This window comes from Podarcis gaigeae (assembly GCF_964106915.1).
Source record: "Podarcis gaigeae genome assembly, chromosome: 12".
NCBI lineage: Eukaryota > Metazoa > Chordata > Lepidosauria > Squamata > Lacertidae > Podarcis > Podarcis gaigeae.
The window spans coordinates 56,799,100-56,814,256 of record NC_139688.1 but is presented as its reverse complement, the minus strand read 5'-3'; the positions used below and the strand labels follow the sequence as shown (position 1 = coordinate 56,814,256).

Here is a 15,157-nt window from a genome sequence, read left to right as displayed (position 1 = left end):
CTAGACCCTCCACTAGAGAATAGGCAAGAGCCAGGTCTGGATTTAGGTCTGGCCAGTCACAGCTTCATATTGGCCCCAACATGTCAGTATGGGACCAGCCACTAGCAGAGGTGCCCCATGTGTCTGGATTTTGGAAATCAAAATGCACTGAAGTAATATCCAGAATTAAAGCTGTCCAGTCGCTTAAGATCCAATTAGAGAAATGTAACAATTAAATAGATAACACTCGTGTAAAAGATGGGCCCCTTTCAAGCTACACGTCATAGATCAGCTTGAATAAGTGATTTCTGGTCATTCCCAGAAACCACTTTTTATGTTTTCAGCTCAGATCATTTTGGTTGAGGGTGGCAAACTGGCAGGCTGTATACAGCCCCCAAGACATTCTTTCCCAGGGGCTCTTTACCTCCTGTTGGTCTCACAGTCTTGCCTGGGTGCTTAATTATTCTGCCACATCTATGCCACATGAGGCGACAGGGTGAGATCTGCAATGGTGCTTCCTTTAGCTTTGTACCAATGAAACATTTAGTAACTGATCTCTAATGTGTTCTCAAGAGCAGCCGAAACACAAAGCTACATGATGTGCACAAAGTGTTTTGCCTACGGGGAGTGCCATAGCATATTCCCACACCCCTGCATTTATTGTTCTCCATTCCTCCTCATGTGGCATACAGGGACCCTTCTTGCTGACACTTTGGAGTTGAGCTTTCATGTCTGTGTGTGTCTGTGTGTCTCCCCATCATAGCTGAGTGTGTGCTTTCGTTTTGCAGTGACTTCCGAGCTGATGTATTGCATTATTCACGGCATAGAGGGGCCAGTCCTTTCCCAGTCAATATTTCTGAGCATTTTAAAGGGACACAAGGCAGAGCATGGATCTGCCTTTTGCAAAAGAGGCTATGTTTGTTACCCTCCGGTCAATATGAAGATAGCAACCTGGAACATTTTACGCTTCCCCCTCTCTGGGGCCAGCTAACACAGCGAGGGCAGATTGCATCCTAATGGGTTTCTGTTTTAAAATCAGTTTGCAAAAGTTGGCCAAGTGGCCGCTAGGAGGCGTGTCGTCACCTGCTTAGCACATGATTGCAGCTCTGCCTGAAGGCAATGTTAGTTCAGTGAAGTGGGTCTTTTTTGCTGGAGAGGGGCTGTGACTGTTCCCTGTGAGATCCGGCTTTATTTAGCTCATCCAGATGGTTGGTATCTTTGGGAACTGACAAAGCAAAGCATTTGCTACTTCGGCTTCCAGGGAGTAGCATCCAAAACGACACCTCTGCTGTGCTCATCCCTTTAGACCTTGTGCACTCCAAGTCAGTCCAAGGGGGTGCTATGGGGTGCGAGAGAGAAAGCGACCAGGGCAGTTCAAAAAGGAGGGGAGAGGAATTGTGTCCATGACGGCTGATCTGCTTGCACAACAGACTTCCACTGGCACAATGGAGCAACGTCTCCTTCCTTTCCCCACCCCACAAACCCCACCCACAGAATCCACCCCAGAGGATGGGGGACCCTTCTTATCAGATTTATGGGATGCATGGGGAGATGAGAGGAAGTCCTGTTGCGTGAGTGGAACTCCGGGCAGCGTTGAGGACAGTCCTGTGTAGAAAACAAATACAAGACCTGCAACACAAGCTGAATAATATTAATTAACTGCTCATCAATTTCTGGCACATTTAACCCTGTCCAGTTGTAACTGCCTTTTGCAATTAGTCTGGAACGTTGGTCACACTGACAGTGTAAGTAGCTTGGTTCCTGCGATTCATGAGATGAAGAGCTCCGTGTGACTCTTTTCTCTTTTACTGGCTTAATTTTTCACTTTTCATTTTCATATTATTCTCTGGAACAGCTTGTGGTATATCTGTTAGGGTGGAACAATCCCACTCACGGAGTCCCCCTGCTGTGCTATTCAAAGCTCTGTGTTAGGTCCTCTAAGAAGTAGCTCTGACGATTAACTGTTGTGATTACCAAATCAGTTTTGTTAATGCCCAAAGTCCAGAAGGGTTGCTGTTAAATATTGTGATCAAGCATGTGAAAGTTTACTGGGAAAGGACTATTTTAAGGAAATTATCCCATCCAATAGCTGCAGGTGCCCACTGCAGGGCACTTAGAATAACTAATGTATAATTTTGATTACTACATTTTGAGGCTCCGAGTGAGTCATTACCAAAAAGCTTTACTAGTAGGAGAATGGACCTTGGCAGCAAAGAATAATGTAAAATATGTAATTTCAACTTCTGCATAACTTGAGAGTGAAAACCAGCTGAAGCATTGTCACAGCGTTACATCCGTTTGTGCCTTAGATTTTGCTCCGGGAGGGGTGCAAGAAGATTCTTGTTGCTGACTCGCTTTCCTTGCTGAAAAAGATGCACCGGACACAAATGAGAGGAGTCCTTGTGGATGGTATGTTCAACGCATCTCTGGAAATTTCTGAAGCATAAAAGCTTCCATTGCTTACATCCAAACTCTTTGGATTACTTCCATAATATTATGTTATTGACATATCCTAAAATGTAGGTTGCAGTATGTGGTTCTTAAATCTTTATTGGACTTTGAACTTTTTACCATGGGATTACCTTTATTAGTAACAAAACACATGACAGAAAACATCTAAATACGTGTACAAATTTTCTATTGCCTTATTTAGCCTGCAAAATAGTTTTTAGGGCATATTAAAGGTATCAAGTTCTTATCCTCATGGAGTAGCAGTTAATGCGCATTGTGGAGAGTCTCTTTATTGAATATTACCTACTGTATTTTTTGCTCTATAAGATTCACTTTTTCCCTCCTAAAAAGTAAGGGGAAATGTGTGTGCGTCTTATGGAGCGAATGCAGGCTGCGCAGCTATCCCAGAAGCCAGAAGAGCAAGAGGGGTTGCTGCTTTCGCTGCACAGTGATCCCTCTTGCTGTTCTGGCTTCTGAGATTCAGAATATTTTTTTTCTCGTTTTCCTCCTCCAAAAACTAGGTGCCTCTTGTGGTCTGGTGTGTCTTATAGAGTGAAAAATACGGTATGCAGTGAGCCAGTTTTGCATGTAATGCTAAGCCAAACTATGGTTTGGCATTAATGTGTGGGTTCCTGCGAAAGAGGTTGTAGCTACTTTGCTCCTCTATTCCTGCTGCTGTGAGCTGAGCCATGATTTGGCTTGGTTTGAACCTGGATTCAGTGATTTATCTCATTCCAGAGCCGGCACAATCCACAGTTTGTGTTTAGGTAAACAGTTTGTGGTTGGTTTGCTCGAGACAAACCATAAGCCCAGGGCTTAGCTCACTGCAGTGGGAGGTCTGGGGTAGCAGTACAGCAACTACAGTCTTCTCTCTGGGAACCCTTATTCATTCATGCGAATCCATAGTTTTGGAATGCAGGTGGCGCTGTGATCTAAACCACTGAGCCTAGGGCTTGCCAATCGGAAGGTCAGTGGTTCACATCTCAGCGACGGGGTGAGCTTCCGTTGTTCTGTCCCAGCTCCTGCCAACCTAGCAGTTTGAAATCACACCAAAAAGTGCAAGTAGATAAATAGGTACCACTCCGGTGGGAAGGTAAACGGCGTTTCCATGCGCTGCTCTGGTTTCGCCAGAAGCTGGCCACATGACCCGGAAAAACTGCGGACAAACGTCGGCTCCCTTGGCCAGTAAAGCGAGATGAGCGCCGCAACCCCAGAGTCGTTTGCGACTGGACTTAACTGTCAGGGGTCCTTTACCTTTACCTTTACTTTTTTAAGCCAAAGTTTGGCTTAGCATTGTGTGCAAACCATCTCATTGCATGCAAACCTGCCTGAGATAGGTGGTATAACATTATTCAGATAAATTGTCGTGACTTGTACCTGTTCTTTTTCTTACAGAGGAGAATATATGTGAAACATGCCTTTCCCCTATACTGCCTACAGGTAGGATATTTTATGTCCAAAATACAAAGCCGCCCATAGAGAAGATCTCTGGCTGTTAGGGTGCTCTGAATGGGTGGTGGTTGTGGAAGATAGTGAGCGGCCCTCAAGGGCCTGTCCTCAAACTCAGTTCCTGCTCCTTTCCCCTTTGCACTACTAGAAAAAATGGTGGCGTTGGTAATAAACCATTTCAGTTTTGATTTCCTGTGACCCTGTACAAGCAATCTAATTTACCTGTGTATCAGGGGTGGTGTGTCCTGTTTAGCTACCTGAGGTGGAATTAGAAGGTGCCATTCTGCATAGCATCCCTTACCTGGGTCATGTGGCGGTGGTGGCAGGGTTCAGGTGAGGTTCCTTGCAGAGTTCTCGAGAGATTTGGGGGGAGATCTTCCCAGAAGCCACTCTTGGTACTGCCTCTGCTTCACCACCAGCAGCAGGGCACCCTGAAGCCTGAGGTGGCTTCTTCAGATTGCTTCATGGGTAAGCTGGCCCTGCTTGGCATGTAGTACAATATACCACATACAGTAGCCACGTCTGCGTTTTTCTTCCTACGCAGCTTCCCTGGAAGGGACAAACTAGGTTGCTCCAGGGTGTAGAGGAATCAGCCTCTATATCCTTTGCTGCTAAGCTTTCTTCTGATTCACGGGGGGGGGGGGGGTGGTGGTATCCAAGAATTGAAGGTTTATTTCACAATAGATGCTAAGAACAGGTTTTCTAATGCAATACGATTCATGCCCTGCATCAGTTTATGTATGTGCAGCAGAATATTGCGGATATGCTTAGAATGCAAATGACCGTCTCCAGAAATGCAGCTGTTTTATTTGAAGGACGTGTTGGGTCTCATGGAAAGCTAGTGTTGCTCTTGAATTGTGGAGCCCTGGGTTCAAATCTCCACTTGGACATCAAGCTCCTTCCTGGAGCATAGTGCCAGTCAAGCACTGTGTTTCTAAGAACATGGAAACATTAAAAAAAAAAATTTAACATGGTCAGTGTAAGGTCATGTGGTGTTACCATGTGGTGTTACCACACACACACACACACACACACACACACACACACAAACTTCAAAATGTCCTTGGATATTGCTGCTTAATAAGCTGCTGTATATTGAGGTAGCATCAATCTTGGTGCTTTTTATAGCCTTCAGCTCATGTATTTTGCTAATACATCATGTATTTTTCTCTCTTCTCTTGCCAGATGCATCTAAATCTTTCAGTGTAACAGTGTTTCACTGCAGGCATATGTTCCACAAAGAGTGTTTTCCTGAACTTAGCACAGTAAGTAACCAGCTTAATCTCTGTGGATTCTAGAAATTGCTATAGTCAAAGACAAAAGGACAAATAAGTTATTTTTGCCGTCCGCTGAGCAGGGCCAGCATTTATCACGGATTATAAAATAATTATAGTAATTGTTCTTAGCTGGATCTCAGTAGGTGTTTAATACCAAAATATTGAGCCCATCCAAATAACCTCTTCCGCCCCTTCGCCTTACAGCACCACAGGTTTTAAAAACTGCTTCCATTAGCAAGAAACTGTGGTCTCCACTCAGCCAGATATTAAATGTAACTTTGATATCAAAGGAGAAACATTCAACTTGATTCTGACAAAAAGGAAGCATTACTTTCTTTTTATTGCAAAGATAAAGAATAATGTACGTATTTCGATATGATATTGGTGAGAGCCCCAAATATAGCTTGCTGACTGCAAAGTTAGACACCTCAATCCAGGGGTGAGCAAATTTTTTCAGCAGGGGGCCAGTCCACTGTCCCTCAGACCTTGTGGGGGGCCGGACCATATTTTGAAAAAAAAGAAAAAGAAGAAGAAGAACGAATTCCTATGCCTCACAAATAACCAACCCAGAGATGCATTTTAAATAAAAGCACACATTCTACTCATGTAAAAACACGCTGGTTCCCGGACCATCCGCAGGCTGAATTTAGAAGGCGATTGGGTCGGATCCGGCCCCTGGGCCTTAGTTTGCCTACCCATGCCTTAACCTGTAGAACGAACTCTTATGCTACATATCAAGGTCAAAATACTTGGCAAGTGATTGAAGAGATGGTATTTGGGTTGACACACAATGACACACAATGACAAGCAAACTGCAATTAGTTTAAGGAAGTGAAGTGAATATAAACTCTGCATTCACCATCTTGCTGAGAAGCCTGTAACATCCATTGGACAGAGAGAGAGAGAGAGAGAGAGTGATTTACTGTTTCTTGAAAGAATTCTATCTTGTGACACATCTTGTTTTACCAATTTTGTTGTAAAATTAAATCTTTTTCCTGTTTAACTTCCATAAGTTTCCAAAGTGCTAGAGTTTTCTTTTCTTTTTTTGGTGCACTGTTCCTGGAGGTGCTGCAATACCAGGTTGATGCATGGAATGGCCGGATTATCAGTTTACTAAACTGAGATTACCGTATTTTTCGCCCCATAGGGCGCACCGGCCCATAGGGTGCACCTAGTTTTTTGGGGGGGAAATAAAGAAAAAAATTATTTCCCCCCCCCCAGGCGCGGGGCTGGGGCGGGGGAAGCCTGAGCTTCCCCGACCCCAGCCCCCAGAACAGGCTTCTGGGTGCAGGCAGCTCTCCACAAGCCGTGGGAGAGCTGTGCGACTTCACACAGCTCTCCCACGGCTTGCAGAGAGCCGTGCGAAGCCCGAATCCTGGGGGGCGCTGAGCTCAGCGCGCCCCAGGCTTCTGGGTGCAGGCAGCTCTCCCATGGCTTGCGGATAGCTTCCTGAAGCCTGCATTCACCCCATAGGATGCACACACATTTACCCTTCATTTTTGGAGGGGAAAAAGTTCGTCCTATAGGGCGAAAAACACGGTATATTGAGTGAACACAGCCAATGCTCATTTTTTGTTTAAGTATGTATGTTGCCTTTCCAGGCTATGCATGTCAGGAGTTCAGCCTCGAGTAGGACCCTGGTAGAGACACATGCCCGACTGGCATGTTCCCTCCCTCCTGGTCGATCGGGAGCTTCAAAAGCTTTCTTCTGCCTGAACATCACAGCAACCGATGCCAACTGACACCGGCACACTTAGGGATCTACAGAGTTTGCGCATCATGTGTGACAGACCTCAGCAACTCAGCATTTTGGCTAATCTACTTTATTTACATATAAACACACACGGAGCACTGCAACATGGCTCCCTCTCTCTCTAGCATCAGACAGCAAAGAGAAAAAGGACAAAAGGCAATACAGTAGTCCCACTTCATGGAACACAGTAACACAAACATCCTGTCTCCGTCACTTCCCACTCTGTGGAGTCAAAACATATACTGTCATGTGAAAGACAAAAATCCCATGACTGCAATCATAGATCAGGAATTCTAACAATGCAGCCCTCTCAAGACAGCTCACATCATATAGCAAAAGAATAAAATGCACTTTTAACAATAGCAATTTAATCCAAAAGCCAGCGATAAAATAGTGAAATATTAAAACAAGAAAATGGAGGAAAACAGAATGTGTGAAACTTAACTGTGTTTTCTATAAGTCAGTAGCAGTATCATCATATATCTGTTTTAAAATTATATTTACTTAACTGCCATAATCTTCTTTTTATGTGGCATGTAAGCATTATATAAATCCCTAAAAACTAATACCTTCCATAGGCCTATTGCACAGATAGGTTAGCATCTAAATAACCATGCTAACCTATAAGACGACCCAGTTAGCATCCAAATAACCATGCTAACCATAGGTTAGCATCCAAATAACCATGCTAACGTATAAGCCCACCCGAATATAAGCCGAGGCACCTAATTTTAGCACCAAAAACTGGGGAAACTTATTGACTTGAGTATAAGCCGGTTCACCACACCACAAACCTGGTGGCGGCTGCAGCGGCGGAGGAAGAACAAGCAGCCCAAAAGGGCTCCTTTCTCGCTGCTCATCCCTCCGCCGCTGCCCGCCTCTGCAGCACACAAGAGCAAGTATAGAAGCCACGGTTGGGAGAGGCGCAGCTCCTGTGCCTGCCCGAGAGGCGGGCGGCGGCAGGACCAGCGGTGAGAAAGGGCTCCTTTCGGGCCACTTGTCCCTCCACCACCGCCCGCCTCACTTGAGTATAACCTGAGGGGGGCTTTTTCAGCATAAAAAAATGTGCAGAAAAAGACGACATACTCGAGTATATATGGTATTATATCTGTATGCCTAAGGGATCATTGGACTTAACAGTTCTCAAACAGAAGCCACCACAGAAGCCAACTCCCAATAATACATTTGAGGGGGCAAGGCCCCTGGAAGTTAATGGACATTGCCATTCAAATGGGGTGTGGGTGTTGTGATCAATTATGCAGGGCGGAGCTTACCTGGGACACCCCCCCCCAATATTTTATTCAAGTTGGTACCACTGGAAGCTACTATGCCACACAGCAAACCACTTCCAAAACTAGGGTGTTATATGGCATGGGAGGCTGATGTTCAATGAATATTAAAATAATATAGTGTTGCTTTTTACCGCTACCAACTTGGATGGCTTTGAAAGAGGATCAAACAAATCTATGGAGGGGAAATGCTCAAAATTGCACTACTTGCACATAAGCTCTTAGGCATAGCTCTTTGGATCTTAGCCATAGCCTATTTGTTTTCCGGCATGTGCTTGTATTTTGGCACAAATGTGCCTAGAAATAATATGCAATCGATTTACAAAACCAATATTATTTTGTTTTTGTTTTCAGGATTCGTCAGTACACTTCTGTAACATCTGCAGTGCTAAACACAGAGGTCCAGGCAGTGCCATCTTGGAGATGAAAAAATAATATTCTTTGGCATGTTGAGAGCTTATATTCTTCTATCTGTGACTACTTTAATGTGGCTCAGTGGAGCAGTGCTTCATTGTCAATATGCTACACACTGTGTGCATATGCGTATGTAACTTTGGCTGTGGATGTAGTAAGAGGGACTCTTTAAATCATCCAGCTCACTGATATTTCCTATGTGGATTTAAAGTGCTGGCAGCCAGGAAGTAATCAATGTGTTCCCTAATACACCATTGTGCAGTTCAGATGCGGTCACCTGTATGCTTGCTTAATCTCTACTAATTAATGAAAAGTAAACCTAAGTGGGGAAGTCATTGAGTTGATACAGTCTGTTTACAAAGTTAAAGCCTGTTAACAGGCTTGAAGTCGTAGCTGAAATTGCAGTTTGATCTTTGTACACGAGCGCATGAACTCTTTGGGGCTCCACGTTCAGGAACATGTACGCGCATGGCCTGTCCAAGATCAACTTGTGTTCTGTTGTTGTTGTTTAGTCGTTTAGTCGTGTCCGACTCTTGGTGACCCCATGGACCAGAGAACGCCAGGCACCTCTGTCCTCCACTGCCTTCCGCAGTTTGGTCAAACGCAGTTTGGTCAAACACAGAACACAGTTTGTGTTCTGTACCTTATCCTTTTATTCAGGGGACCTCAAAACAGTTGTAACTTCTAAGATGTGAAGATGATAAAACTAAAAAAACCCTAAAATACCTGCCAATTGGGTTCCACCTACTTTGAGCATCCTATTTACAACACATCCAACCAAATGCCCCCAGGAAGCTGACAAACACAGCGTGAAGGCACAGCCCTACCTTGTAGTGCGTTTCCAACCCCTGTTATTCATAGGTATACTGCCTCGGGTCTTGGAGGTTCCACATCGATCTGTCCATCTATTTGCCACGACGGCTCATATCTTTCCTGAGTTTTTGTAGGCTGCCAGTCGCTAAGCAGTCACCAAGCGCTTCCATCTCTGCACCAGAGGTACTACCTCATCTCCTAAACACCCAGCACACCCCATTGGATGCAGTTGTTGTTTAGTTGTTTAGTCGTGTCCGACTCTTCATGACCCCCTGGACCAGAGCACGCCAGGCACTCCTGTCTTCCACTGCCTCCTGCAGTTTGGTCAGACTCATGTTTGTAGCTTCGAGAACACTGTCCAACCATCTCGTCCTCTGTCGTCCCCTTCTCCTTGTGCCCTCCATCTTCCCCAACATCAGGGTCTTTTCCAGGGAGTCTTCTGTTCTCATGAGGTGGCCAAAGTATTGGAGTCCCAGCTTCACGATCTGTCCTTCCAGTGAGCACTCAGGGCTGATTTCCTTAAGAATGGAGAGGTTTGATCATCTTGCAGTCCATGGGACTCTCAAGAGTCTCCTCCATCACAATAATTCAAAAGCATCAATTCTTCGGTGATCAGCCTTCTTTATGGTCCAGCTCTCGCTTCCATACATCACTACTGGGGAAACCATAGTTGGTGGGTGGAAAATATACAATGTGTATAATATCTATAGCAGGAGATCTTTGTAATCACATTTGGAAGGCACACACGGCTCCAAAGATCCTTTTCATGCCACCCCACATTTAGTGGGTTCTGTGCGTGCGCCAGTTCTTGGCCCCTGCATGCATTCGCATGAACCAGATAGTTGCCACAAGCAGAAGGCAAACAGCATCTGCTTCAAAGTGGGATGGTTGTGCAGTGGCTCACTTCTTTGTCATGATGCCACAACGAAGCAAAAAGCCAACGCCCTTTTCTCCAGAGGCTCTAGATTTGCGGTAGCTACATGGATGTGCTACAAAACATTCTCTGCTCGTCCCCCACACCCTGGCTGCTAAACAGGTTTCGTAGACCATAGCATCCTGTTAGTAAAATAAAATAAATGAAATGGGGAGAATGAAACTGTCTTTAAGTACATGTAACCACATTATTTTCCTGTGCCTCTTGCTGTTTAAACCTAAGTCTTTCTGACCCATATATTAGGACCATCATCTGGATTACATAATCCCAGATGTTTGCATATTGTTTTGTGAGCTCATCTGTCCTCTCTGAACTATATTGTGCTATATGATGGAGTCACAGCTTTTCTTTTTTTTAAAAAAAAAGAGGAAGATTAAATCCTAGTAAAAGCTTACTTTAGCCTCGTTTTGTGGATCTGTATGATTGCAGTAATATCTGTTTCCATAGCATCTACATGGATCCTATACAAAAATCAGTAGTGAGAAGAAAAAATTATGTCAGTTCTTGGCATGACTAATGCTTCTGTCTGGCTTTTGTCCATTGTAATGGTTCTCTTTATAAGTGAGCATGATGTGCGAACGATCTCGTCTGCTGCAAATAGGACCTGATTTTTGGCATATTACGTTGTTTCACGACGTTACGTTGTTTCACGACGGTTTCTGTAATTGCCTTTTTCAGTTAATAGACAGTAGCTTGCAGCCTTATATACCGTATTTTTCCATGCGTAAGACTGTGCTTTTTGCTAAAAAAAAAAAAAAAGGCAAAAATTGGGTGTCCTCTTATACACGGATAGTGAATGCAGAGGTGGGGGACGTGGTATTAATGGCAGTAGCAAGCAGGAGATTGGCTGTGGCAATTGGGCAGGTGATTGGCGGCAAGTGGGCGGGTGGGCTGTTGGTGGCGGGGAGCAGGCAGATAATTGGTGGCTGCGGCGAGGTGTGCGATCATCAGTGACCTCCCCCACCCCACCCCACCCCAAAAAGCTAAACAACTTAATTTCTTAATTTTGGGTTTAAAAAATTAGGGGATGTCTTATACAGAGAAAAATACGGTATGTTAGGGCAGTGGTTTTCAAACAATGAATCCTGGGTTTCCTCTCAAGTCACAGGTTTCCCATGCCTGTTGTAAGAAAAGCTCTTTACCTTCCTTAGACTTTACCTTTTCTGTCCTTATTAAGTCCTAGGGACAGCTCAGTTGGTAGAGCATGAGACTCTTAATCTCAGGGCTGTGGGTTCGGGCCCCATGTTGGGTGAAAGATTCCTGCATTTCAGAGGGTTGGACTAGATCACCCCCCTGGTCCCTTCCATTCCAACTCTGTGATTCTAAGTCCTGTAGTCCTGTGCATATGTAGCTGGGTGTAAGTTTGTTGAACTTAGTGGGATTTATTTCTGAGTAGTCTTGCATAGCGTTTGGTTGCACAGTGCTAAATCCTCTTGCCACGTTCAATTTTGCAAACTTTCCCCCTAGAGGTAAATTCAATTCAAATTAAGTAAGAGACTGAAATAATTCTCCCCCACCCCATAAAGCCAGTGCACTTGGAATGAAAATTTAAAGGCATGTCAATTATGTAGACTTTAATCTATTTCCCATGGTTATTGGCAGGAGATAAACCCTAAGATGGAGCTGCATCTGCTGCTAAAGCCAAATCTGACTTCAGTTGACGGATTTAAAAATAAAACCCTGAACTAACATGTACTAAGAAGAAATGTTTTTAAAGATGTCCGCCCAACCGCTTCCCCCATCTCCCAAGGGAAATATTAACTGGTAAAAGTGGTTCCCAGGAGTTTGTGTGATGATTCTTAGATGGGAAAATGAGAAGAAGAAGAAGAGTTTGGATTTGATATCCCGCCTTTCACTCCCTTTAAGGAGTCTCAAAGCGGCGAACAATCTCCTTTCCCTTCCTCCCCCACAACAAACACTATCTGAGGTGAGTGAGGCTAAGAGACTTCAGAGAAGTGTGACTGGCCCAAGGTCACCCAGCAGCTGCATGTGGAGGAAGAGGGAATTGAACCCGGATCACCAGATTACGAGTCCATCGCTCTTAACCACTACACCACACTGGCTCTCACAAAGATGATATATTTTCCCTACCAAGAGAGAAACTTGAACCAAAAAAACCATTGTTCCTTTTTTAAATTCAAACTTGAAAGAGTAGCTTGAGACCATCTTTGAAAGTTTAACAATCATGTGAACAGCAGAGAACCATGTCGTGTGTTATGCTGGAGACACCTCAGTTTGCCAACAAATCAACCAGCCTTGATGCACATGCCTGTATGATATTGCAAGTGTGTGTGTCGCAATCACACTTTACATTTTTAGGTCAATCCAAAGTATACCCTCAATATTATGTGAGGCTTGTGAAATCAGGAAGATTCTGCTTTGTACAAAACTGCTAATTTTAAGTGCTGGGGATTGTACGTAACTAGAATCCTTACGCAGTGAGACACCGAGACATTGAGGTTCTGCTTCAATCCAGAAGCTGCCTTGACAGATTGTAGAAGGTCTATTTTGTCTTTTATTTGCTTCTTGTTTTGTGATGTTGAAGTCCTGCTCCTCAGTGCACTGAGAAGGATTAATGCCATGAACTATACTTCTAGGCACGGGTCCTTCTTTGGATTGGGTTTCCATGAACGGAAATGTGTTCTGCTTCAAAAGCCCAAGGCTATGAAGTACGTGTGGGCTCTGGGCTGTGTGGGCATCTATTAGATAGTTCTTTTGGGGGAGGAGCTCCTTCAGGCAGCACCGTTCTCCACTCCAGTATGAATGAGGGAGAGTGGGGCAGCTGAAAAAGATTGGTAACTTGGAAGTAGTTTTCAATTTAAAGCTAATTGGGATTATAATGGGGGATTCAATCACAAGTACATTTTCTACAGAATTTCATTTAAAGTAAACATTCGGAAATAACAATATGTGCTAGACTCTGTTTTTAATTAAACCTGCCATTTGGCTGCAAACCGTGAATTGCTGCCAAATGCTGGTATAAATCCTTCAGAAATTACAGCATCTCCATTGCTCATTGATCCTGGCCAAGCAGCCTAGAACTGGAATTCTGCTGTTGAATTCCTGTTGAAATTATCTGTGTGACCAGAAACATTCCGGTGCTCATATGGGCATGGTTGTCCATGTATTCTGGACCCTGCTATTATCAGATACAGTTAACTCTCATGTTTACTTTAAATTATGCAGATGGACTCATAGTCTAGCCAATCTGGCAGACACTGCAGTTGGGGAGAAGGCATGCCAAATGGGAAGGACAAAAATGGGGGTGAGCTGCAATTGGATTGATGTACTTGAGTCAGAACAGTTAAATATTTTAATTAAAACATGCAGTATCTGGCTGGCTGATCTGCCCCATTTTGGATAAAGCATCATCTCTGCCTCCCCACCCAGTATTTTCAAAGCCAAATATTTACAGCTCCAAGGTTTAATTGGTAGATAAATGAACTAAAATTTCAGTTGAGTAATAAACTAGGCACCTCTTTTAATAGGTGAAGTTCTGAGTCAAAGGACACATTAATCTCTGAGGCATTTATTTATTTGGAAGATTTATAAGCCACTAAACATTATCAAAGACAACTGTGCTGTACAACAGATGAAAACAGTTCTGCAAAAAGAAATATAATATTGCAGTTCTAGTATATTACTGTAATAGAGAATGAGGAAAACTATTAGAATACCCTGTACCTTGCACACTTGTTACTTTCTCTCACACACAACTGATGGAGGAAAGGCTGATACAGAGAGAGGTGTTCCTGCAGGTCTTCGGTTCTCAAGCCATTTAGGCTTTAAAAGTGAGCATCAGCACCCAGAATTGGGCGTGTAAGCAAATAGGGATTCCATTGCAGGTATAATGCGATCCCTCTAGGTTGTTCTGTCCAAAATTCTGGCAGCCGCATTCTGCACTAATTGAAGTTCCATGTAACCTTAAAAGGCAACTCCACATACAACATTACAATCCTAGGTTTCCAGAAAATGGGCAACACTTGCCAGGCTATTCCTATCCAGGAATGGATGTAGTTGGTGAACTAACTGAAGCTGGGGAAAGGCTGTCGTCGTCACCTGGGCCTTGAGCAACAATGCTGGATCCAGGATTACTTCCAAATTACACACTTGTTCCTTCAAGGGGAGTGCAAACCACTCAGAACAGGCTTCACTCTTTCCCAGAGACAGGAACCACAGTATCCCCATCTTGTCAGGATTCAGATAATTTATTTGCTCACTAGGTAGCTATAGGTGAGCCATTGTCTCCCAGAATGAGTCCCTGCCTGCTTAGATGAGGTTGTGTGTGTGTTTGTGGCTATCTACAGCTCCCTGCTCATCTATATATGCTGAGCATTTTGATGATTTTTTGGGGGAAGGCAGGGAGCATTGTTTAACTTTACATAGTTTAAAATACTTTGCTTCTTCGCAAATGGCTAAGTAGAAAGCTAGCAAAGAAGCATTTAAAAGAAATCTTCAAGGAACAGATTTTTTAAAGAATTTGTTATTGAGTCAGACAATATAGAGGCTAATTTTATTCAATTCCATCTTACATTTTTGCCATGTTGTCGCTGGAATTATGCCAATGATAAATTGTTTTGCTCCATTCAGCGTTATGTAGAACATCCCTGAGGACTAATAACGGGTTGCAGCATCAGATTCCATCCATGATGAATGTTCCAGAAGAGCTATAAAAATCTATAATCTAATATCCTCACATATTATGATAAAATATCAAGCTACTCAAAGCGCTGAGTCACCCAAGAGGAATACTTATCTGGATGTATGAACCTAAGGGATGAACAACTTTCATCTGGTG

The 15,157-nt window shown here is 43.8% G+C and overlaps 1 protein-coding gene across 2 annotated transcripts in view; it reads left to right on the top strand.

The window, feature by feature from the left end:
- Nucleotides 1–8,878, top strand: part of VPS41 (VPS41 subunit of HOPS complex) — a 123,086-nt gene extending 114,208 nt beyond the window's left edge. For both annotated transcript variants that reach the window (XM_083706269.1, XM_083706270.1), the window contains exons 26-29: nucleotides 2,289–2,388; nucleotides 3,826–3,870; nucleotides 5,065–5,144; nucleotides 8,553–8,878. In XM_083706269.1, the coding sequence (XP_083562395.1) occupies nucleotides 2,289–2,388; nucleotides 3,826–3,870; nucleotides 5,065–5,144; nucleotides 8,553–8,633 (306 nt within the window). In that variant the 3' untranslated portion in view covers nucleotides 8,634–8,878. The remainder of the gene's footprint in view (nucleotides 1–2,288; nucleotides 2,389–3,825; nucleotides 3,871–5,064; nucleotides 5,145–8,552) is intronic.
- Nucleotides 8,879–15,157: the final 6,279 nt, after the last annotated feature.